The 23,960-nt window shown below is 45.1% G+C and overlaps 1 protein-coding gene across 1 annotated transcript in view; it reads left to right on the top strand.

The window, feature by feature from the left end:
* Nucleotides 1-23,960, top strand: part of LOC306925206 (histone-lysine N-methyltransferase 2A-like) — a 167,316-nt gene that overhangs the window by 61,515 nt on the left and 81,841 nt on the right. Inside the window, 5 exon segments of the mRNA XM_079503897.1 lie at nucleotides 6,470-6,656; nucleotides 8,485-8,716; nucleotides 12,250-12,317; nucleotides 16,781-17,044; nucleotides 23,893-23,911. Of these exon segments, the coding sequence (XP_079360023.1) occupies nucleotides 6,470-6,656; nucleotides 8,485-8,716; nucleotides 12,250-12,317; nucleotides 16,781-17,044; nucleotides 23,893-23,911 (770 nt within the window).

Here is a 23,960-nt window from a genome sequence, read left to right as displayed (position 1 = left end):
GTAAATCAAAAATCGAGTAATCGTTAATATTATCTTTAATATTTTTTATGATTATTATTATTTTTTTCTGCAGCAGACATGCAGCTGTGAGCTCTGTTGTTTTGTTGGTAGTTCTCCAACTTCAGTACTAATCCATTCCTGGCTGATTGTTTTCATATCATATACAAGCCTACTGTACGTGGGTTGTGTAGGTGCGGTGGGCGGCGGTGGCACTGGCAGCATTTAAGACAGATTAGGTGCGGTGGGCGGCGGTGGCACTGGCAGCATTTAAGACAGATTGTGTAGGTGCGGTGGGCGGCGGTGGCACTGGCAGCATTTAAGACAGATTGTGTAGGTGCGGTGGGCGGCGGTGGCACTGGCAGCATTTAAGACAGATTAGGTGCGGTGGGCGGCGGTGGCACTGGCAGCATTTAAGACAGATTGTTGTGTAGGTGCTGGCAGCATTTAAGACAGATTAGGTGCGGTGGGCGGCGGTGGCACTGGCAGCATTTAAGACAGATTGTGTAGGTGCTGTGGGCGGCGGTGGCACTGGCAGCATTTAAGACAGATTGTGTAGGTGCGGTGGGCGGCGGTGGCACTGGCAGCATTTAAGACAGATTAGGTGCGGTGGGCGGCGGTGGCACTGGCAGCATTTAAGACAGATTGTGTAGGTGCGGTGGGCGGCGGTGGCACTGGCAGCATTTAAGACAGATTGTTGTGTAGGTGCGGTGGGCGGCGGTGGCACTGGCAGCATTTAAGACAGATTGTTGTGTAGGTGCGGTGGGCGGCGGTGGCACTGGCAGCATTTAAGACAGATTAGGTGCGGTGGGCGGCGGTGGCACTGGCAGCATTTAAGACAGATTGTGTAGGTGCGGTGGGCGGCGGTGGCACTGGCAGCATTTAAGACAGATTGTGTAGGTGCGGTGGGCGGCGGTGGCACTGGCAGCATTTAAGACAGATTTTCAAAAAGCATACGCCTCATAGGCTCATACGCTCAATGGGGACAACTACAGTGTGTAAATACGTTTACTATTGGTGAGTTTATTACTGTAGTTTGTTCAACAAGTTAGATTGGAGACGTGTCGTCGTGTCGTCCGGTACAGTAAAGTACCCTCCTCACTCTCTGCCCAATAGCCTATTATCCAGTTTGGTGACAGTCAAACTACAGCTCTTGCCGTGATTTCATGTTTCTTTTGCTTATTCATCTTTCTTCATGCTTATCCAACAAAAGTGCAGGCGTGTGGCATTATTAAAAACAAACAGCTATGCCGCGCGATCATAGTTATAATAGTCGCAATGGAGTGAAGTAGTTGATCATCTGATTCATAGCCTGGCAAGCCTGCTAGCTAGCAAGCCTAGTATGTAATCATAACCTCCTCCTAGCTTGTAGCTCCTTCTAAAAACTGGTTGTAACTTGTTGTTGAACATTTAGGGTTGTATGAAAAACATTGCATCGTTCATTCCTCCTCCTCCGTCTCCACTCTCCAAATCTCAATGGGATAGTTCCAATGTTTGGAACTATCCAAATGCCCACAGGCACCCACTTTGTTGTGAGATCAAAGCGTGTCGCCACTCTCTTACTATTCCACTCGGCCTGCATTCACCGGCTCTGTTTTGCAGTTAACCCTTCACTCGCGCTGGCCGTTTCAGAACACGATGTTTTAATGCTTGATTGGATGGAAAAAAATATATTTTACCGCCGACTAATCGACTATAAATCGATTTTAATGGTAGTCGTGTCGACTATCAAAAATCACGTTTGGTTAATGCCCTAGTGTAAGGCCACCTTAACTCTAGCACAGGTGTAGAAATTAGATCTGATATCAAACACAGGTGTAGAAATTAGATCTGATATCAAACACAGGTGTATAAATTAGATCTGATATCAAACACAGGTGTATAAATTAGATCTGATATCAAACACAGGTGTAGAAATTAGATCTGATATCAAACACAGGTGTAGAAATCCCAGCGTTGTAGTTTTTTGTAGATCTGATATCAAGGTCATTATTTTCAACATGGTTTGATTGACAGCAGTTGCCAGGACAACCTGCCCTAAGGAGGTCATGACCTTTAAGGACACAGATATATAATCAGTTTAAATAATTAACTCTGTAGGGTTCCCACACTCAGGACATTCCTGGAAATAGTTTGAATTATTTGAAAAAAAAAACATTTTCCAGTCCTGGAAAAATATATTTGGATATCATTGTTTCTATTGATTTAGTTTATAAAACACATGTGTTCATAACATTACACAAAATATGTAGCATACGTGGTTTTTCACCGAACAGGCTGAGGTAGTCTCATGTAGAACGGGCTGAGGTAGTCTCATGTAGAACGGGCTGAGGTAGTCTCATGTAGAACGGGCTGAGGTAGTCTCATGTAGAACGGGCTGAGGTAGTCTCATGTAGAACGGGCTGAGGTAGTCTCATGTAGAACGGGCTGAGGTAGTCTCATGTAGAACGGGCTGAGGTAGTCTCATGTAGAACGGGCTGAGGTAGTCTCATGTAGCATAAGGGCTGAGGTAGTCTCATGTAGCATAAGGGCTGAGGTAGTCTCATGTAGCATAAGGGCTGAGGTAGTCTCATGTAGAACGGGCTGAGGTAGTCTCATGTAGCATAAGGGCTGAGGTAGTCTCATGTAGCATAAGGGCTGAGGTAGTCTCATGTAGCATAAGGGCTGAGGTAGTCTCATGTAGCATAAGGGCTGAGGTAGTCTCATGTAGCATAAGGGCTGAGGTAGTCTCATGTAGCATAAGGGCTGAGGTAGTCTCATGTAGCATAAGGGCTGAGGTAGTCTCATGTAGCATAAGGGCTGAGGTAGTCTCATGTAGCATAAGGGCTGAGGTAGTCTCATGTAGCATAAGGGCTGAGGTAGTCTCATGTAGCATAAGGGCTGAGGTAGTCTCATGTAGCATAAGGGCTGAGGTAGTCTCATGTAGAACGGGCTGAGGTAGTCTCATGTAGAACGGGCTGAGGTAGTCTCATGTAGAACGGGCTGAGGTAGTCTCATGTAGAACGGGCTGAGGTAGTCTCATGTAGAACGGGCTGAGGTAGTCTCATGTAGAACGGGCTGAGGTAGTCTCATGTAGAACGGGCTGAGGTAGTCTCATGTAGAACGGGCTGAGGTAGTCTCATGTAGCATAAGGGCTGAGGTAGTCTCATGTAGAACGGGCTGAGGTAGTCTCATGTAGAACGGGCTGAGGTAGTCTCATGTAGAACGGGCTGAGGTAGTCTCATGTAGAACGGGCTGAGGTAGTCTCATGTAGAACGGGCTGAGGTAGTCTCATGTAGAACGGGCTGAGGTAGTCTCATGTAGAACGGGCTGAGGTAGTCTCATGTAGAACGGGCTGAGGTAGTCTCATGTAGAACGGGCTGAGGTAGTCTCATGTAGAACGGGCTGAGGTAGTCTCATGTAGAACGGGCTGAGGTAGTCTCATGTAGAACGGGCTGAGGTAGTCTCATGTAGAACGGGCTGAGGTAGTCTCATGTAGAACGGGCTGAGGTAGTCTCATGTAGAACGGGCTGAGGTAGTCTCATGTAGAACGGGCTGAGGTAGTCTCATGTAGAACGGGCTGAGGTAGTCTCATGTAGAACGGGCTGAGGTAGTCTCATGTAGAACGGGCTGAGGTAGTCTCATGTAGAACGGGCTGAGGTAGTCTCATGTAGAACGGGCTGAGGTAGTCTCATGTAGAACGGGCTGAGGTAGTCTCATGTAGAACGGGCTGAGGTAGTCTCATGTAGAACGGGCTGAGGTAGTCTCATGTAGAACGGGCTGAGGTAGTCTCATGTAGAACGGGCTGAGGTAGTCTCATGTAGAACGGGCTGAGGTAGTCTCATGTAGAACGGGCTGAGGTAGTCTCATGTAGCATAAGGGCTGAGGTAGTCTCATGTAGCATAAGGGCTGAGGTAGTCTCATGTAGAACGGGCTGAGGTAGTCTCATGTAGCATAAGGGCTGAGGTAGTCTCATGTAGCATAAGGGCTGAGGTAGTCTCATGTAGCATAAGGGCTGAGGTAGTCTCATGTAGCATAAGGGCTGAGGTAGTCTCATGTAGCATAAGGGCTGAGGTAGTCTCATGTAGCATAAGGGCTGAGGTAGTCTCATGTAGAACGGGCTGAGGTAGTCTCATGTAGCATAAGGGCTGAGGTAGTCTCATGTAGAACGGGCTGAGGTAGTCTCATGTAGCATAAGGGCTGAGGTAGTCTCATGTAGAACGGGCTGAGGTAGTCTCATGTAGAACGGGCTGAGGTAGTCTCATGTAGCATAAGGGCTGAGGTAGTCTCATGTAGCATAAGGGCTGAGGTAGTCTCATGTAGCATAAGGGCTGAGGTAGTCTCATGTAGCATAAGGGCTGAGGTAGTCTCATGTAGCATAAGGGCTGAGGTAGTCTCATGTAGAACGGGCTGAGGTAGTCTCATGTAGCATAAGGGCTGAGGTAGTCTCATGTAGAACGGGCTGAGGTAGTCTCATGTAGCATAAGGGCTGAGGTAGTCTCATGTAGCATAAGGGCTGAGGTAGTCTCATGTAGCATAAGGGCTGAGGTAGTCTCATGTAGCATAAGGGCTGAGGTAGTCTCATGTAGCATAAGGGCTGAGGTAGTCTCATGTAGAACGGGCTGAGGTAGTCTCATGTAGAACGGGCTGAGGTAGTCTCATGTAGAACAGGCTGAGGTAGTCTCACGTAGAACGGGCTGAGGTAGTCTCATGTAGAACGGGCTGAGGTAGTCTCATGTAGAACAGGCTGAGGTAGTCTCATGTAGAACGGGCTGAGGTAGTCTCATGTAGAACGGGCTGAGGTAGTCTCATGTAGAACGGGCTGAGGTAGTCTCATGTAGAACGGGCTGAGGTAGTCTCATGTAGAACAGGCTGAGGTAGTCTCATGTAGAACGGGCTGAGGTAGTCTCATGTAGAACGGGCTGAGGTAGTCTCATGTAGAACGGGCTGAGGTAGTCTCATGTAGAACGGGCTGAGGTAGTCTCATGTAGCATAAGGACTGAGGTAGTCTCATGTAGAACGGGCTGAGGTAGTCTCATGTAGAACGGGCTGAGGTAGTCTCATGTAGAACGGGCTGAGGTAGTCTCATGTAGAACGGGCTGAGGTAGTCTCATGTAGAACGGGCTGAGGTAGTCTCATGTAGAACGGGCTGAGGTAGTCTCATGTAGAACGGGCTGAGGTAGTCTCATGTAGAACGGGCTGAGGTAGTCTCATGTAGAACGGGCTGAGGTAGTCTCATGTAGAACGGGCTGAGGTAGTCTCATGTAGAACGGGCTGAGGTAGTCTCATGTAGAACGGGCTGAGGTAGTCTCATGTAGAACGGGCTGAGGTAGTCTCATGTAGAACGGGCTGAGGTAGTCTCATGTAGAACGGGCTGAGGTAGTCTCATGTAGAACGGGCTGAGGTAGTCTCATGTAGAACGGGCTGAGGTAGTCTCATGTAGAACGGGCTGAGGTAGTCTCATGTAGAACGGGCTGAGGTAGTCTCATGTAGAACGGGCTGAGGTAGTCTCATGTAGAACAGGCTGAGGTAGTCTCATGTAGAACGGGCTGAGGTAGTCTCATGTAGAACGGGCTGAGGTAGTCTCATGTAGAACGGGCTGAGGTAGTCTCATGTAGAACGGGCTGAGGTAGTCTCATGTAGAACGGGCTGAGGTAGTCTCACGTAGAACGGGCTGAGGTAGTCTCACGTAGAACGGGCTGAGGTAGTCTCATGTAGAACGGGCTGAGGTAGTCTCATGTAGAACGGGCTGAGGTAGTCTCATGTAGAACGGGCTGAGGTAGTCTCATGTAGAACGGGCTGAGGTAGTCTCATGTAGAACGGGCTGAGGTAGTCTCATGTAGAATGGGCTGAGGTAGGCTCACGTAGAGTTCTCAAACTCTGCCAGAAACTGACAAGGCCTGACGTTTCAGGGCCGGGTCGGGCCTAAAATCTACCCTAATTCGTCGGGCCGGGCCGGGGCGTGATCAGTTAGGGCTCAGTTAGGGCAGGGTCTTAATTTGCAGGCCTGTTCAGAACTGTAGTCTCACGTAGACTTTGTGTCTCCAGTGTGTCAGTAGTTCAGTGTGTCAGTAGTTCAGTGTGTCAGTAGTCCAGCGTGTCAGTAGTTATGTGTCTGTCCTCCAGGTCCAACACCTCTCTCCAGCGTGTCAGTAGTTATGTGTCTGTGTATCTCCAGGTCCGACACCTCTCTCCAGTGTGTCAGTAGTTATGTGTCTGTGTATCTCCAGGTCCGACACCTCTCTCCAGTGTGTCAGTAGTCCAGTGTGTCAGTAGTCCAGTGTGTCAGTAGTGTCAGTAGTTATGTGTCTGTGTCCTCCAGGTCCAACACCTCTCTCCAGCGTGTCAGTAGTTATGTGTCTGTGTCCTCCAGGTCCAACACCTCTCTCCAGCGTGTCAGTAGTGTCAGTAGTTATGTGTCTGTGTCCTCCAGGTCCAACACCTCTCTCCAGCGTGTCAGTAGTGTCAGTAGTGATGTGTCTGTGTCCTCCAGGTCCAACACCTCTCTCCGGTGTGTCAGGAGTTCCGGAGGGCGGGCGGCCCGCGGATCAAGCATGTGTGCCGCGCAGCGGCGGTGGTCCTGGGTCAGCCGCGGGCGCTGGTCCCCGACGACATCCCCAGACTGAGCGCTCTGCCCCTGCACGAGAGGACGGGCATCTCCCCCTCCTCTGTCCCCAAAGGTACTGTTACCCTGTCCCTTAACCCCAGACTGAGCGCTCTGCCCCTGCACGAGAGGACGGGCATCTCCCCCTCCTCTGTCCCCAAAGGTACTGTTACCCTGTCCCTTAAGACATCCCCAGACTGAGCGCTCTGCCCCTGCACGAGAGGACGGGCATCTCCCCCTCCTCTGTCCCCAAAGGTACTGTTACCCTGTCCCCAGACTGAGCGCTCTGCCCCTGCACGAGAGGACGGGCATCTCCCCCTCCTCTGTCCCCAAAGGTACTGTTACCCTGTCCCCAGACTGAGCGCTCTGCCCCTGCACGAGAGGACGGGCATCTCCCCCTCCTCTGTCCCCAAAGGTACTGTTACCCTGTCCCTATCCCCAGACTGAGCGCTCTGCCCCTGCACGAGAGGACGGGCATCTCCCCCTCCTCTGTCCCCAAAGGTACTGTTACCCTGTCCCTCAAGACATCCCCAGACTGAGCGCTCTGCCCCTGCACGAGAGGACGGGCATCTCCCCCTCCTCTGTCCCCAAAGGTACTGTTACCCTGTCCCCAGACTGAGCGCTCTGCCCCTGCACGAGAGGACGGGCATCTCCCCCTCCTCTGTCCCCAAAGGTACTGTTACCCTGTCCCTATCCCCAGACTGAGCGCTCTGCCCCTGCACGAGAGGACGGGCATCTCCCCCTCCTCTGTCCCCAAAGGTACTGTTACCCTGTCCCTTAACCAGACTGAGCGCTCTGCCCCTGCACGAGAGGACGGGCATCTCCCCCTCCTCTGTCCCCAAAGGTACTGTTACCCTGTCCCTTAAGACATCCCCAGACTGAGCGCTCTGCCCCTGCACGAGAGGACGGGCATCTCCCCCTCCTCTGTCCCCAAAGGTACTGTTACCCAGACTGAGCGCTCTGCCCCTCCACGAGAGGACGGGCATCTCCCCCTCCTCTGTCCCCAAAGGTACTGTTACCCTGTCCCTTAAAGGTGTACACTTTTAGACCATATCCGTGGTCATCATATGGTCATACCTAACAATGGATGCCAAAAAAATGGGAAAATTCTCATTTTTGTGTGTTTTTATATCAAACGTCCATAAAAATATATTTTGTATTACTTCCTGAAAACGAAAACGTGCTGCGTGATGACGTGTCGAGGCCAACATCGATAAAAGCCAATAAAAATGAAGCTCACCCGTTTAATTCCCCATATCTCCGCATCCGTCCAGCACAGGCTGCACAGCTGCTACTGATTACAGACATCTTCCGTTTGTATTCCCATTCAAGATAACATCCAGAGAGTGTATTACTCGGTTTCAACTTAATCATCACGCTAAAAATGTATCTGAAAACATTATAGGGTAGAAATAAGCCACATTAAGAGTAAACTGGTAAAGCTGGCCGACTATCAGATTTGTAAACAAACATCCACAGATTCCACACGCTGTCCTGCGTAGCATAGCTACCCGTCCCTAGCTACCGTCCCATCCCCTGAAGGGATGCGACGCTCTGATTGGTTCAGAAACTTCATAGCGGTGTTTCAACTTGAGACCGTCTGAAACTTCAAAATAAAATGTCCACCATTTCCGTTTCACTATGCCTTTAACCCATTTTGACCTGAGATCAGATTCTAAAAATGTCTTCTACATCCTGACAGTTTTCTGAAACGGCTATGTTTCTACACCAAAAGGGGTTCCCGCCCAAAATGGGTTAACACAATCGGTGCCGGGATGCCTTCAAAATAGAAGCTCTGGGGTGCCGGAAAGACATGGCCTCTTTTATTCTGAAGCCCCAGTAGTGTGGTCAGTCAGGGGTTTGGTCAGACAGACTGGTCAGTGAACAGTGTGTTCTCCTTGCAGACGCGGGCTCCCCAGACGAGTCGGACAGCCCCGTGCTGTCGGACCAGAAGGTCACCAAGGTCAAGAAGGTGTCCAGTCTGGTCAAGAAGAAGGGTCTGGGTCCGTTTGGTTACCGCTCTCGACGCTGTGGCGTCTGCAAAGGATGCAACCACGAGGACGACTGTGGAGAGTGCATGAACTGTCTGGACAAGCCCAAGTTCGGCGGACCCAACACCAAGAGACAGTGCTGCGTGTAAGTTTCTGTCTGTCTGTCTGTCTGTCTGTCTGTCTGTCTGTCTGTCTGTCTGTCTGTCTGTCTGTCTGTCTGTAAGTTTGGCTGGCTGATTATCCTATATTTTGTTAAAGGTATAAGAGATATATTCTTAATGTGTTTTAAAGGTATAAGAGGTATAATTATCTTGTATTCTATTTAAGGTATAAGAGGTATAATTATCCTGTATTCTATTTAAGGTATAAGAGGTATAACTAGAAAGGTCGCAATTTTAAAAAATTGCAAAGTGTGGTTGCCGCAGTGGCTTACATGTGCCCCTCCCACTGATATTGCCAGCCAATTACAATGTCACGTCACCCCTGCAATCATGCGTAAGTAATTCGGAGGGGAATTATCCCCCCAAAAATCATGTTTTTGCGACAAACGGTTACATTTGTAACATTATAAGTTAATTAATTTTAGTAATTATTATGAACCTCCCCTCCAAGTTTTGTAACTATAGCCCTTACAGTCTCTGAGGAAAAAATACTTGAATGTTATTTTTCGCACTTTCCCATTCATGTCAATGGGGAAATTTAAATCACTAATAAATTCATATCAATTAAACTATATAACATTTCTCTTAAAAAGCACACCATTCCCGATGAAGCCGGTCAATTTGAGATATGGCTCAAGTGCATACAGTCAAAACTGTGAGAGGAGTAGTAGTCTGAAATTTAGGGTTACTCTAGAAATAATAACTAGAAAGGTCGCAATTTTAAAAAATTGCAAAGTGTGGTTGCCGCAGTGGCTTACATATGCCCCTCCCACTGATATTGCCAGCCAATTACAATGTCATGTCACCCCTGCAATCATGCGTAAGTAATTCGGAGGGGAATTATCCCCCCAAAAATCATGTTTTTGCGACAAACGGTTACATTTCTCGCATTTGCGGCGCCCCCTATGGATGAAAATAGAATTGCTTTTGGTACTTGGTTGATTGAACCACCCGCGACATGTGATTAAAATTTGGGCTGGATTGGACATTTCGTTCGTGATTTATGGCATTTTTTGTAAAATAGACCCCTCCTACTATCTTCGGACACGATTACGGCCGAACGATACGCACTACCAAAATTCTGCAGTTGGTGTTTTAATCGGATGGGTCCTGAGATCATGTGTGCCGATTTTTGTGAGATTTGGACGAAATCTGTAGGAGGAGGAACAAAAAGTGTGTTTTGGAGAAAATTCAAAATGGCGGAAAATCTATCATGACGCAAATGGGCGTGGCCTATATGGGGAGATGCGTCATGACCCAAGGAAGCCAGGGAAAAATAATTTTGATTTTACGACCTACGGTTCAAGAGTTATAAGCCAAAAGGTAAAGTGGGCTGTTATAGCGCCACCATGAGGCCGAACGATAACATTATAAGTTAATTAATTTTAGTAATTATTATGAACCTAGCCTCCAAGTTTTGTAACTATAGCCCTTACAGTCTCCGAGGAAAAAATACTTGAATGTTATTTTTCGCACTTTCCCATTCATGTCAATGGGGAAATTTAAATCACTAATAAATTCATATCAATTAAACTATATAACATTTCTCTTAAAAAAATACAAGCACACCATTCCCGATGAAGCCGGTCAATTTGACATATGGCTCAAGTGCGTACAGTCAAAACTGTGGGAGGAGTAGTGATACAAAGTTTAGGGTTACTCCAGTAAATGAAAAGAAAGTGTTACTATTACAATAGTCTGGTTGCCCTTTAGGGCAACCACACTAATAAAGTGTTACGATTACAATAGTCTGGTTGCCCTTTAGGGCAACCACACTGGTTTAGGGCAACCACACTAATAAAGTGTTACAATTACTATAGTCTGGTTGCCCTTTGGGCAACCACACTAATTATCCTGTATTCTATTTAAGGTATAAGAGGTATAATTATCCTGTATTCTATTTAAGGTATAAGAGGTATAATTATCCTGTATTCTATTTAAGGTATAAGAGGTGTAATTATCCTGTATTCTATTTAAGGTATAAGAGGTATAATTGTCCTGTATTCTATTTAAGGTATAAGAGGTATAATTATCCTGTATTCTATTTAAGGTATAAGAGGTATAATTATCCTGTATTCTATTTAAGGTATAAGAGGTATAATTATCCTGTATTCTATTTAAGGTATAAGAGGTATAATTATCCTGTATTCTATTTAAGGTATAAGAGGTGTAATTATCCTGTATTCTATTTAAGGTATAAGAGGTATAATTATCCTGTATTCTATTTAAGGTATAAGAGGTATAATTATCATGTATTCTATTTAAGGTATAAGAGGTATAATTATCCTGTATTCTATTTAAGGTATAAGAGGTATAATTATCCTGTATTCTATTTAAGGTATAAGAGGTATAATTATCCTGTATTCTATTTAAGGTATAAGAGGTATAATTGTCCTGTATTCTATTTAAGGTATAAGAGGTATAATTATCCTGTATTCTATTTAAGGTATAAGAGGTGTAATTATCCTGTATTCTATTTAAGGTATAAGAGGTGTAATTATCCTGTATTCTATTTAAGGTATAAGAGGTATAATTATCCTGTATTCTATTTAAGGTATAAGAGGTATAATTATCCTGTATTCTATTTAAGGTATAAGAGGTATAATTATCCTGTATTCTATTTAAGGTATAAGAGGTATAATTATCATGTATTCTATTTAAGGTATAAGAGGTATAATTATCCTGTATTCTATTTAAGGTATAAGAGGTATAATTATCCTGTATTCTATTTAAGGTATAAGAGGTATAATTATCCTGTATTCTATTTAAGGTATAAGAGGTATAATTATCCTGTATTCTATTTAAGGTATAAGAGGTATAATTATCCTGTATTCTATTTAAGGTATAAGAGGTGTAATTATCCTGTATTCTATTTAAGGTATAAGAGGTGTAATTATCCTGTATTCTATTTAAGGTATAAGAGGTGTAATTATCCTGTATTCTATTTAAGGTATAAGAGGTGTAATTATCCTGTATTCTATTTAAGGTATAAGAGGTATAATTATCCTGTATTCTATTTAAGGTATAAGAGGTATAATTATCCTGTATTCTATTTAAGGCATAAGAGGTATAATTATCCTGTATTCTATTTAAGGTATAAGAGGTATAATTATCCTGTATTCTATTTAAGGTATAAGAGGTGTAATTATCCTGTATTCTATTTAAGGTATAAGAGGTATAATTATCCTGTATTCTATTTAAGGTATAAGAGGTATAATTATCCTGTATTCTATTTAAGGCATAAGAGGTATAATTATCCTGTATTCTATTTAAGGTATAAGAGGTATAATTATCCTGTATTCTATTTAAGGTATAAGAGGTATAATTATCCTGTATTCTATTTAAGGCATAAGAGGTATAATTATCCTGTATTCTATTTAAGGTATAAGAGGTATAATTATCCTGTATTCTATTTAAGGTATAAGAGATATAATTATCCTGTATTCTATTTAAGGTATAAGAGGTGTAATTATCCTGTATTCTATTTAAGGTATAATTATCCTGTATTCTATTTAAGGTATAAGAGGTGTGATCAGATCGAGGAGAGGAAAGCACGGCGTCTCAGTGGAAGGATTGTCCCTAAAGGTGAGTCTGTTTCATCTCAAACAACCCTTTTATCTCTGCTGGCGTAACACCCGGGATTCAACAACCCTTCTATCTCTGCTGGCGTAACACCCGGGATTCAACAACCCTTTTATCTCTGCTGGTGTAACACCCGGGATTCAACAACCCTTTTATCTCTGTGGCGTAACACCCGGGATTCGAACCCGCGTGGAGAGCCAACGTCTTAACCACTCAACCAAAGGGAGATGTAAAGGTGGCCTTACACTAGCCGATTTTTTTCAATCTGAAATCTGATAGCACCACACACTACAGGATAATCGGAGCGGGGCAGAGCAAATATCAAACATTCTTGATGTTGATCGGGCCGATCGCGCTTTGAGCGGCCCCGAGCAGATCGATTGAGTCGGGCACCCCCCGAGCGTCAAAAATGCCCGATTATCGGCTAGTGTAAGGCCACCTTTAGACTGAGGCACCCTGGACGCCACACTGTCTTAGAAACCTACTTCATGTGTGGAGTAACAGTGCCCTCTCCTGGCTGTTAATGTGCATTGACTATATCATTGTTACTGATGCTGGGACACATGTGGTCTGGAAACACTTCTAGACCACTGGTTCCCATGGTCTGGAAACACTTCTAGACCACTGGTTCCCAAACCGGTTCACGGTAAGGACCCCCAAACTGACACTAATCAGCCCCGCGGACCCCCATTTGAAGACATAATGCCAGGGACCCCCATTTGAAGACATAATGCCAGGGACCCCCATTTGAAGACATAATGCCAGGGACCCCCATTTGAAGACATAATGCCAGGGACCCCCATTTGAAGACATAATGCCAGGGACCCCCATTTGAAGACATAATGCCAGGGACCCCCATTTGAAGACATAATGCCAGGGACCCCCATCTGAAGACATAATGCCAGGGACCCCCATTTGAAGACATAATGCCAGGGACCCCCATCTGAAGACATAATGCCAGGGACCCCCATCTGAAGACATAATGCCAGGGACCCCCATCTGAAGACATAATGCCAGGGACCCCCATCTGAAGACATAATGCCAGGGACCCCCATCTGAAGACATAATGCCAGGGACCCCCATCTGAAGACATAATGCCAGGGACCCCCATGAGAGAAGATTATTATGGCCCTAGCAGTAATTCTCAACCCGTTTAATTTCAAGGACCCCCAGTTTGACATTATTCTCTATTCTTCTATTTCTCTCTGTTCTCCCAGTTTGACCTGCATTATTCTCTATTCTTCTATTTCTCTCTGTTCTCCCAGTTTGACATGCATTATTCTCTATTCTTCTATTTCTCTCTGTTCTCCCAGTTTGACCTGCATTATTCTCTATTCTTCTATTTCTCTCTGTTCTCCCAGTTTGACCTGCATTATTCTCTATTCTTCTATTTCTCTCTGTTCTCCCAGTTTGACCTGCATTATTCTCTATTCTATTTCTCTCTGTTCTCCCAGTTTGACCTGCATTATTCTCTATTCTATTTCTCTCTGTTCTCCCAGTTTGACCTGCATTATTCTCTATTCTTCTATTTCTCTCTGTTCTCCCAGTTTGACCTGCATTATTCTCTATTCTTCTATTTCTCTCTGTTCTCCCAGTTTGACCTGCATTATTCTCTATTCTATTTCTCTCTGTTCTCCCAGTTTGACCTGCATTATTCTCTATTCTTCTATTTCTCTGTTCTCCCAGTTTGACCTGCATTATTCTCTATTCTATTTCTCTCTGTTCTCCCAGTTTGACCTGCATTATTCTCTATTCTATTTCTCTCTGTTCTCCCAGTTTGACATGTATTATTCTCTATTCTTCTATTTCTCTCCAGTTTGACCTGCATTATTCTCTATTCTTCTATTTCTCTCCAGTTTGACCTGCATTTTTCTCTATTCTTCTATTTCTCTCCAGTTTGACATGCATTATTCTCTATTCTTCTATTTCTCTCCAGTTTGACATGCATTATTCTCTATTCTATTTCTCTCTGTGGGACCCTCCATGTATTTAGTAAAGTCAATGTTAGCACATTGTGTTACATCATTGTGTTACATCATTGTGTTATATCATTGTGTTACATCATTGTGTTACATCATTGTGTTATATCATTGTGTTACATCATTGTGTTACATCATTGTGTTACATCATTGTGTTACATCATTGTGTTACATCATTGTGTTACATCATTGTGTTACATCATTGTGTTACATCATTGTGTTACATCATTGTGTTACATCATTGTGTTATATCATTGTGTTACATCATTGTGTTACATCATTGTGTTACATCATTGTGTTACATCATTGTGTTACATCATTGTGTTACATCATTGTGTTACATCATTGTGTTACATCATTGTGTTACATCATTGTGTGCCCTTTCACATTGTGTTACGTCATTGTGTTACATCATTGTGTTACATCATTGTGTTACATCATTGTGTTACATCATTGTGTTACATCATTGTGTTACATCATTGTGTTACATCATTGTGTTACATCATTGTGTTACATCATTGTGTTACATCATTGTGTTACATCATTGTGTGCCCTTTCACATTGTGTTACATCATTGTGTTACATCATTGTGTTACATCATTGTGTTACATCATTGTGTTACATCATTGTGTTACATCATTGTGTTACATCATTGTGTTACGTCATTGTGTTACGTCATTGTGTTACGTCATTGTGTTACGTCATTGTGTTACATCATTGTGTTACATCATTGTGTTACATCATTGTGTTACATCATTGTTGCCCTTTCGTTTTTCTAAATAGCGACCTGGGTGCCCATCCGATTTCTCCCCAAAAAAAAAGGTTTATTTTTTTCCTAAGACGTGTACAGACGTCCTGGGCACAAATTGGGTTAATTGAACTCAGAGTGTACAAATGGAACCAAATGGACCCTAACTGGGACCCGTCTGGGTGGACTGGGACTAAAAAAAAACCCCTGTTGTATTTGGCATTTTTTTTAAAGGATAAAAAATAGCACATTTGTATCCTTAACAGCTGGCAAGGCCTGACGGTAACCGGTTAATAACATGTCTCCATTTGGCCAAAAGCCTAGTCACGGTAAGAGATAGCGTCATTATTTAACTTGTATCGTTCCCCCTCAGGTCACGGTAACGTTTAACCTGACTCCGCCAGATGGGGCAGCAGAGAGTACACAGGGTTCCCCCCTCCTGCTCCCATCTGGGAACTCTCAGGCAGACACAGTCCTGCCTTGATCCCGCCTCTAGCTGCCACTGATTGGCCAGGCCGTTTGGTGGCCGGAGCATAGAGACACACGGGGACTACAAATGTCACGCCCCCAAATGAGACAGCGGCCCCACTTCTGGTCCGTTTCAACTGTGTACTGCAGCGCCCCCTTCTGGTCCGTTTCAACTGTGTACTGCAGCTGCCAATGCAATCCCTATGAGAGGCATCATAAAATACCCTCATTTCACTGGTTCATTACTGAGGCTATAGCGATTTTTTTTGTGTTCTAATAAAGTGTCCCATATGTTTGATTTGTCCTTTTCACTGTCACATACCTGCCACCTCAATATACATCCTCAGTTTGTGAAAAGTGCTAGCATTGTAAATCTCAAGTCAAAGTGGTCGCACGGTATATACGTCACGGTTGCATCCCTTGAGGTTTTCAATACCCAGATATATTTGTTGTATTTCGTTTTATATGCTATGTATTTGTTGAAAATGATCTAAACAGCATCTTGCAAGACTATTATTAATACTCATCTGGAGAATTCACTAGGTAGTTGAAAATGTCAGGATGTCACTCCTCCATTTAGCTGGGTTATTTTCCCATGCAACTATTCAGCAAAGTTAATTATACAACAAGTTGACCGCGGTAAAACACACCGTCGGAGCTCCGTGGTAGGTAGAACATATATAGTAAGCCATGTTCAAAATATAGACATGAATAACAAAGTCAGTCGGGATCTGGATATATATTGAGAATTCCACTCTTCAAAGTCGGCGCTCGTAGCCTCGTAAAGGCAGTGACGTCCCTTAAAAGTGGCAGGTTCTCTGTCTGCCGTCTCCCCTCTGCTCCGTTAACATTATGGGTAACTCATTCAAGTGGTAAATTAAATGTGAAATACATCCTCTATTGAGAAAACAACAATATATGTTGACAAAGACACTTCATACATTTGGAAACATATTTTTTATTCAAATCAATATAGTCTTCAGTTCATTTCATATTATTTTAAAAGTAAGCTAACTACAGTTGAATTTTAATGGACTTCTATGGGCTGGCCTGCAGTACACCGTTCCAACGGACCAGAAGTGGGGACGCTGTCTCATTTGAGGGCGTGACATTTGTAGTCCCCGTGTGTCTCTATCGAGTCTGCCTGAGAGTTCCCAGATGGGAGCAGGAGGGGGGAACCCAGTGTACTATCTGCTGCCCCATCTGGCGTCCTCAGGTCACGGTTAGTTAAGTTAGGGTCATTATTTAACTTGTATCGTTCCCGTCCTCAGGTCACGGTAAGCGTCGGCGGTCCTCCATCAGTCTGGGACAGTCCAGTAACGATGAGGAGTACGACGACGCAGCCGTCCCGTTCCCGTCCGCTCTGCCGGACGGCGACAGCCAGAGTCCGTCGGTCCGGAAGCAGCCCAAACGCATCGTTAAGCCTCGCATCTACTTCGACTTGCTGGACTACGACTCTGACCTGGACGTCAAGGCTGTGGCCAGTTCTACGTCCCCCGGAAGGAGGAGAGGACCTGGACCACGATTTAACCAAGGTATTTATAACTATAAAACTATCACTCTGACCAGTTCTACCAGCTCCACGTCCCCTGGGAGAAGGAGAGTACCGGTTTAACACCCCGAGCAGCAAGGATGGAGTTCTCCATTCTATCAGTTAGTAACGCCCAGCGCTCAGGACGGAGTTCTCCATTCTATCAGTTAGTAACGCCCAGCGCTCAGGACGGAGTTCTCCATTCTATCAGTTAGTAACGCCCAGCGCTCAGGACGGAGTTCTCCATTCTATCAGTTAGTAACGCCCAGCGCTCAGGACGGAGTTCTCCATTCTATCAGTTAGTAACGCCCAGCGCTCAGGACGGAGTTCTCCATTCTATCAGTTAGTAACGCCCAGCGCTCAGGACGGAGTTCTCCATTCTATCAGTTAGTAACGCCCAGCGCTCAGGACGGAGTTCTCCATTCTATCAGTTAGTAACGCCCAGCGCTCAGGACGGAGTTCTCCATTCTATCAGTTAGTAACGCCCAGCGCTCAGGACGGAGTTCTCCATTCTATCAGTTAGTAACGCCCAGCGCTCAGGACAGAGTTCTCCATTCTATCAGTTAGTAACGCCCAGCGCTCAGGACGGAGTTCTCCATTCTATCAGTTAGTAACGCCCAGCGCTCAGGACGGAGTTCTCCATTCTATCAGTTAGTAACGCCCAGCGCTCAGGACGGAGTTCTCCATTCTATCAGTTAGTAACGCCCAGCGCTCAGGACGGAGTTCTCCATTCTATCAGTTAGTAACGCCCAGCGCTCAGGACGGAGTTCTCCATTCTATCAGTTAGTAACGCCCAGCGCTCAGGACGGAGTTCTCCATTCTATCAGTTAGTAACGCCCAGCGCTCAGGACGGAGTTCTCCATTCTATCAGTTAGTAACGCCCAGCGCTCAGGACGGAGTTCTCCATTCTATCAGTTAGTAACGCCCAGCGCTCAGGACGGAGTTCTCCATTCTATCAGTTAGTAACGCCCAGCGCTCAGGACGGAGTTCTCCATTCTATCAGTTAGTAACGCCCAGCGCTCAGGACGGAGTTCTCCATTCTATCAGTTAGTAACGCCCAGCGCTCAGGACGGAGTTCTCCATTCTATCAGTTAGTAACGCCCAGCGCTCAGGACGGAGTTCTCCATTCTATCAGTTAGTAACGCCCAGCGCTCAGGACGGAGTTCTCCATTCTATCAGTTAGTAACGCCCAGCGCTCAGGACGGAGTTCTCCATTCTATCAGTTAGTAACGCCCAGCGCTCAGGACGGAGTTCTCCATTCTATCAGTTAGTAACGCCCAGCGCTCAGGACGGAGTTCTCCATTCTATCAGTTAGTAACGCCCAGCGCTCAGGACGGAGTTCTCCATTCTATCAGTTAGTAACGCCCAGCGCTCAGGATGGAGTTCTCCATTCTATCAGTTAGTAACGCCCAGCGCTCAGGACGGAGTTCTCCATTCTATCAGTTAGTAACGCCCAGCGCTCAGGACGGAGTTCTCCATTCTATCAGTTAGTAACGCCCAGCGCTCAGGACGGAGTTCTCCATTCTATCAGTTAGTAACGCCCAGCGCTCAGGACGGAGTTCTCCATTCTATCAGTTAGTAACGCCCAGCGCTCAGGATGGAGTTCTCCATTCTATCAGTTAGTAACGCCCAGCGCTCAGGACGGAGTTCTACATTCTATCAGTAACGCCCAGCGCTCAGGACGGAGTTCTCCATTCTATCAGTTAGTAACGCCCAGCGCTCAGGATGGAGTTCTCCATTCTATCAGTTAGTAACGCCCAGCGCTCAGGACGGAGTTCTCCATTCTATCAGTTAGTAACGCCCAGCGCTCAGGACGGAGTTCTCCATTCTATCAGTTAGTAACGCCCAGCGCTCAGGACGGAGTTCTCCATTCTATCAGTTAGTAACGCCCAGCGCTCAGTGTTGATTAGGTCTTAATAAACACAACGTTTATTCAGTTGTAGATCACTTTATTCACCGTTCACTGACTTTATTCACTTTATTCACCGTTCACTGACTTTATTCACCGTTCACTGACTCGACATGTAAACGCTGTTCCCTCCACCATTCACATCTGATTACCTGCGCCCACTGCCCACTGCGTATCTCCCTCAGAGGGTACATTACCGTAAAGGAGTAAAAGTGGAACACAAGTTAACAATCTCCCTCTTTCTTTAAAATAAAAAAAGTGCAAAGAAGAAAAGTGCATTTCAATAACATTCAAGAAAATAACAAAAATACAATCAGCATTCTTTTTTTTTAAACAATTTAGGCCACATTCCATAGTCCTTCAGGGAGTGCTTTCAAGAGCACTAGAGGTGATGCTCCCTTCTTCGTGAGACAGTCAGCAAGTTGGGCTTTTGTCACTGACCAGAGCACCTTTTTGATTGTTTTACTCAGAATGAGCTCTTTGATGCCGCTTATGTCTAACCGAAGTCTCTTCTCTGTGACCTGTTTTGTCGACTTAAGGGCATCGTAAAGGGAGTGATTGTCAGTCACACAGACCCAAGCGGGAACATTCAATCCAGCAGTCCCAGTAGTGAGCTCAGAAAAGAGGGTGGCAAGGAAGATGGCATTGTCTATTCCATCCGACATGGCAAGAGTTTCTCCCGCAAGGGTGCTTCGCACCACGCGTCTGATCCTCTTAGATTGCCAACAGAGAGGAGAAAACGTCCCGCTTTCCCCCATGAGTGTGATCAATGTTCCCCCTTGTGTACCTCCATCTGGCAAGTTCCCCAGCGAAGCATCACTGAAAACAGTCAAGTTCAAAGAATCATTATTACCCAAATGTTGATATTTCAGAGTAACCTTTTCAGCTTTAAGCTTACGAATCACCTTATTTGTGTCATGAATAGACTGTACAGTAGCATTTTTCAGAATGGATGCCAAAATACAAACATCAAACATAACATCAGGCCTGGTTTGCATTGCAACCCAAAGAATTTGTCCTATTGTCGATCTCAGCTGCTCTCTTTCTGTTTCACTAAGAGCTGAATCTCTTTGTATAGCACGTGCTGGCTGCATATTAATGAGTTGCATGTTATCAATATAGCTCTGCTGATGCATCTCTATTACACCATTTATAGTGACTATATCCAATCCCACATAGCAGAGATTCCCATGTTCCTCGCGTCCCACATGGAACGCAGACTTCAGTCGAGGAATCACATCAGTTACAAAGTGTTGAGAGCCACATGACATGCCAGTACACCTTTAACTTTGCATTGGTCATCTAACCAATGAAAGACTGCAGGATCCACTTTACCACCCGTGCTAAGCATGATTTATTTCACTCTCTCTCTATTATGTGACGCATCAGCATCAGCAAGACCATATACACATTTCTTTAGTTTCCATAGAATCCCTTTTCTGTTCGCTTCTGGGGGTGGGCGGACATGAATGTCCCTTGTCCCTTCTGGGGGTGGGCGGACATGAATGTCCCTTGACAACTCCATGCCTTCTGGGGGTGGGCGGACATGAATGTCCCTTGACAACTCCATGCCTTCTGGGGGTGGGCGGACATGAATGTCCCTTCTGGGGGTGGGCGGACATGAATGTCCCTTGACAACTCCATGCCTTGCAAAAAGGCAGATTTGATGTCCATAATATGGACTTTCCACTGATTTTGGCAAATCACTGCTAGCAATAACCTCAGGGATTCAGAGGCACAGGTTGGTGAATCTTTCTGCAGCTGTTGAATATTAAACTCCTCAAAACCCCTGGCTACAAGCCTAGCTTTAGGTACAATACCCTTGTCAGTTTCTTTTAGACTACAGACCCAACGGGTGGAAACACATTTTCGGCCTGCATCTTCAACTTCTTCAAAAACATCATTATTGATCCAGTTATCAATCTCTACTTGTTTGGCTTCATCAAATGATATGTCTTTTGTTATAAGTACATCAGCATCCCTGACTGCTGAATCGGATTCAATGCTGAGACTATTCACACGTGACAGATCAACTGCCTCCTTTTGACCATGACCCCCATCATTTTCAATAAATTGCAGGTTATACCAATTTTTGTACCCTCCTGTGGCTTTGCCTGCCCTATTAAGGACTTTAGCTCTACATGGAACACTTTCACCTCTTTTCATAAAAGTTACAGTCTGTCCTGTTTTTACATTGACACTTGCAGAAATAACAGGGTTATTATCACAGACATTGTGCTCCATTTCAGTTTGTGTCACATCATTTTGAGTCACTAATGTATGTGCTCCCTCTCCTGCATTGGACTCCCTGTCACTTTCCTGTTCGTTGTCAGTGTTTTGTTCAGTAAATGAACTACCCGTGGCTCTGTTCACTACATCTGTATTTTCACCATCTGCTGCTTGGTTCTGTACCATCGTCTCACTGTTTGTGTCAGTAAGAACCTCATCTTGAACACGTGTGTGTACCTTATTAAGCCTTAAATGATGTACTCTAACAAGGATACCACCATGTCTTACAAATACAACAGCCCCATCCTGACCAATAACCACCCCTGGTCCCTTCCACTCTGTACTGCGCGTTTGTAATATACTTTGTCTCCTGTCTCATATTTTTCACCTGTGGGTCTGAGCTGCTTACGTAGTGCTCTCCTTATCCTCTCTGAACATTCAGCTTCAGTGAAAGCTTTCCTAGAAGCATGCAACGCTGATATGTGTTGTCCTACCCTTGCACTTACTGTAGTGCCTTCCAGTGACGGCAGTTTATCAATTAATACAGATGGAAGATTAGGATTTTGACCAAATACCAGTTGATGAGGGCTATAACCATGAACACTGTGCATACAGTTCTTAGCCATAAGAGCCCAGTCTAGGGCAGTGTGCCAGTCACATCCGTTTTCCTGTCTCACCTTCAGAAGGATGTCAGTGAGAGTCTGATTATGTCTTTCCAACAGCCCGTTGCTCCAGGGACTGTATCCTGCTGTCGTCCTCGTCTCGATGTTGAAGTTTTCTGCCATGTCCCTGAACTCTGCATTATTGAACTCCCCACCATTGTCGCTGTACAGAATCCGAGGGGGACCGTGAACACTTATCCATGTGTGGATGAGGGAGTTGACTATTTCAGAGGCTTTCTTTGTTTTCACAATACTTACTGCGCTGAAGCGTGTGAATTGGTCAATCACATGTAGATACCATACTCCTGGTTCCAACTCGTGCAGGTCCACCGCCACCGTTTCATTATACTCTGACGCTAGAGGCAGACCAACAGCTGGCTTCGGCTTCGCTTTGCTGTATCTCTGACATATGTCACAATCATGTACTATTTGTTGCAAAATAGTGAGGCATTCCTTGTCTTTGTTTCCCGAGCTCTGGATTAGCCTCTGCAGCCTGTCTGCAGATGCGTGGCCAAACTGTTTGTGTAGCTTGAGAAGGACTGTGCGCTTTTCGGCTGAAGACATGTTTTCCGTCACAGTCAGGACTTCATCTTCAGCTGTCGCTGCGAGTATCACGTCATCTTTCATTCGCCGTGTTGTGTCGTCATTGTCTCTTATGTCCACACAGTAGTGTCCTGAGATAGTGAACTCAAGAGGAATCTGCTGCTTAAACATTACTGCTCTGTCATTCTCCATGTCTAAAACTGTTCCTGCCTTCTTCAGTGAAGATTTACTCAGTAACAGTGGAATGTCAGCGTTGACCACTTCTGTCTCAATGTGACATTTTGTGCGTCCTATTTTGGCCGGTAGTTTCACTTTTCTGGTGGAATATACCAAGTTGCCATCTCCAAAACGAAATGGTCTGGAACTGGAATTTTCTGTCTTCATCATTTTGTCTGCCTGCTCTTGACTAAGCCCATTAACATAACTGTCAAGCCATTTCTCCCCACATACAGTACGAGTGCATGCAGTGTCTATGATGGCGGATCCCACTGATTCAGTTATGAAAATCTCTGCGTTAGTGCAAGTTGTCTGTCTTTTTCATTGAGGCAGGCCGTGTCTAACAGCTTGAAGGCTAACACCGCATCTGGAAGCACCATGTTGTACTTTTTAATTCGGTTGTAACGCTGCTCAAAGTCGATTATGTAGTCTGCCATGGAAACCGAACTGTCTTTCATTAAACGATCAAACTGGGAATACGCTTCGTACGCGCGGTCCGAGTTCTCCATTCTATCAATTAGTAACGGCCAGCGCTCAGGACGGAGATTAATAAAAGGACGGAGATTTATTGACATCAAAACCGACCGCATCGCTCCACAGGCTGGGAGCATCTGTTGGGCAACATTCGATGTTATTTTCCGGTGGGACGTCATTGAAAATGTTCCCTCCCATTTTAGCCGATGAGACCGAAAATCTTAAAACGTGAATAACTCTTGATCTAAATCATTCCGTCCAATTCTAAGAAAATATCATGTGTCAGACGGCCCACCTCGGTCCCGTCGCTAGTCGCGGTAGAATTAATCATACCTCCCGTTGTTGTCGATCACCTCGGGAGTGTTTTGGCTACATCTAGCTACTTCAGCTACATCCGGGATAGCTTCTGGTGCGTCGCTAAATGTGCTCATATAAAGTCTCTAGACTCCCCACTCAGACTGTGTTTCATTAGATGTATCTAATATAAAGTCTCTAGACTCCCCACTCAGACTGTGTTTCATTAGATGTATCTAATATAAAGTCTCTAGACTCCCCACTCAGACTTTGTTTCATTAGATGTATCTAATATAAAGTCTCTAGACTCCCCACTCAGACTGTGTTTCATTAGATGTATCTAATATAAAGTCTCTAGACTCCCCACTCAGACTTTGTTTCATTAGATGTATCTAATATAAAGTCTCTAGACTCCCCACTCAGACTTTGTTTCATTAGATGTATCTAATATAAAGTCTCTAGACTCCCCACTCAGACTGTTTCATTAGATGTATCTAATATAAAGTCTCTAGACTCCCCACTCAGACTTTGTTTCGTTGGATGGGTTCTATAATGATTCTCTCTGACTCCTACAGACTGTGTGTCGTTGGATG

This window comes from Electrona antarctica (assembly GCF_951216825.1).
Source record: "Electrona antarctica genome assembly, chromosome: 6".
Taxonomy (NCBI): domain Eukaryota; kingdom Metazoa; phylum Chordata; class Actinopteri; order Myctophiformes; family Myctophidae; genus Electrona; species Electrona antarctica.
This window is presented reverse-complemented; position numbering and strand designations above follow the sequence as displayed.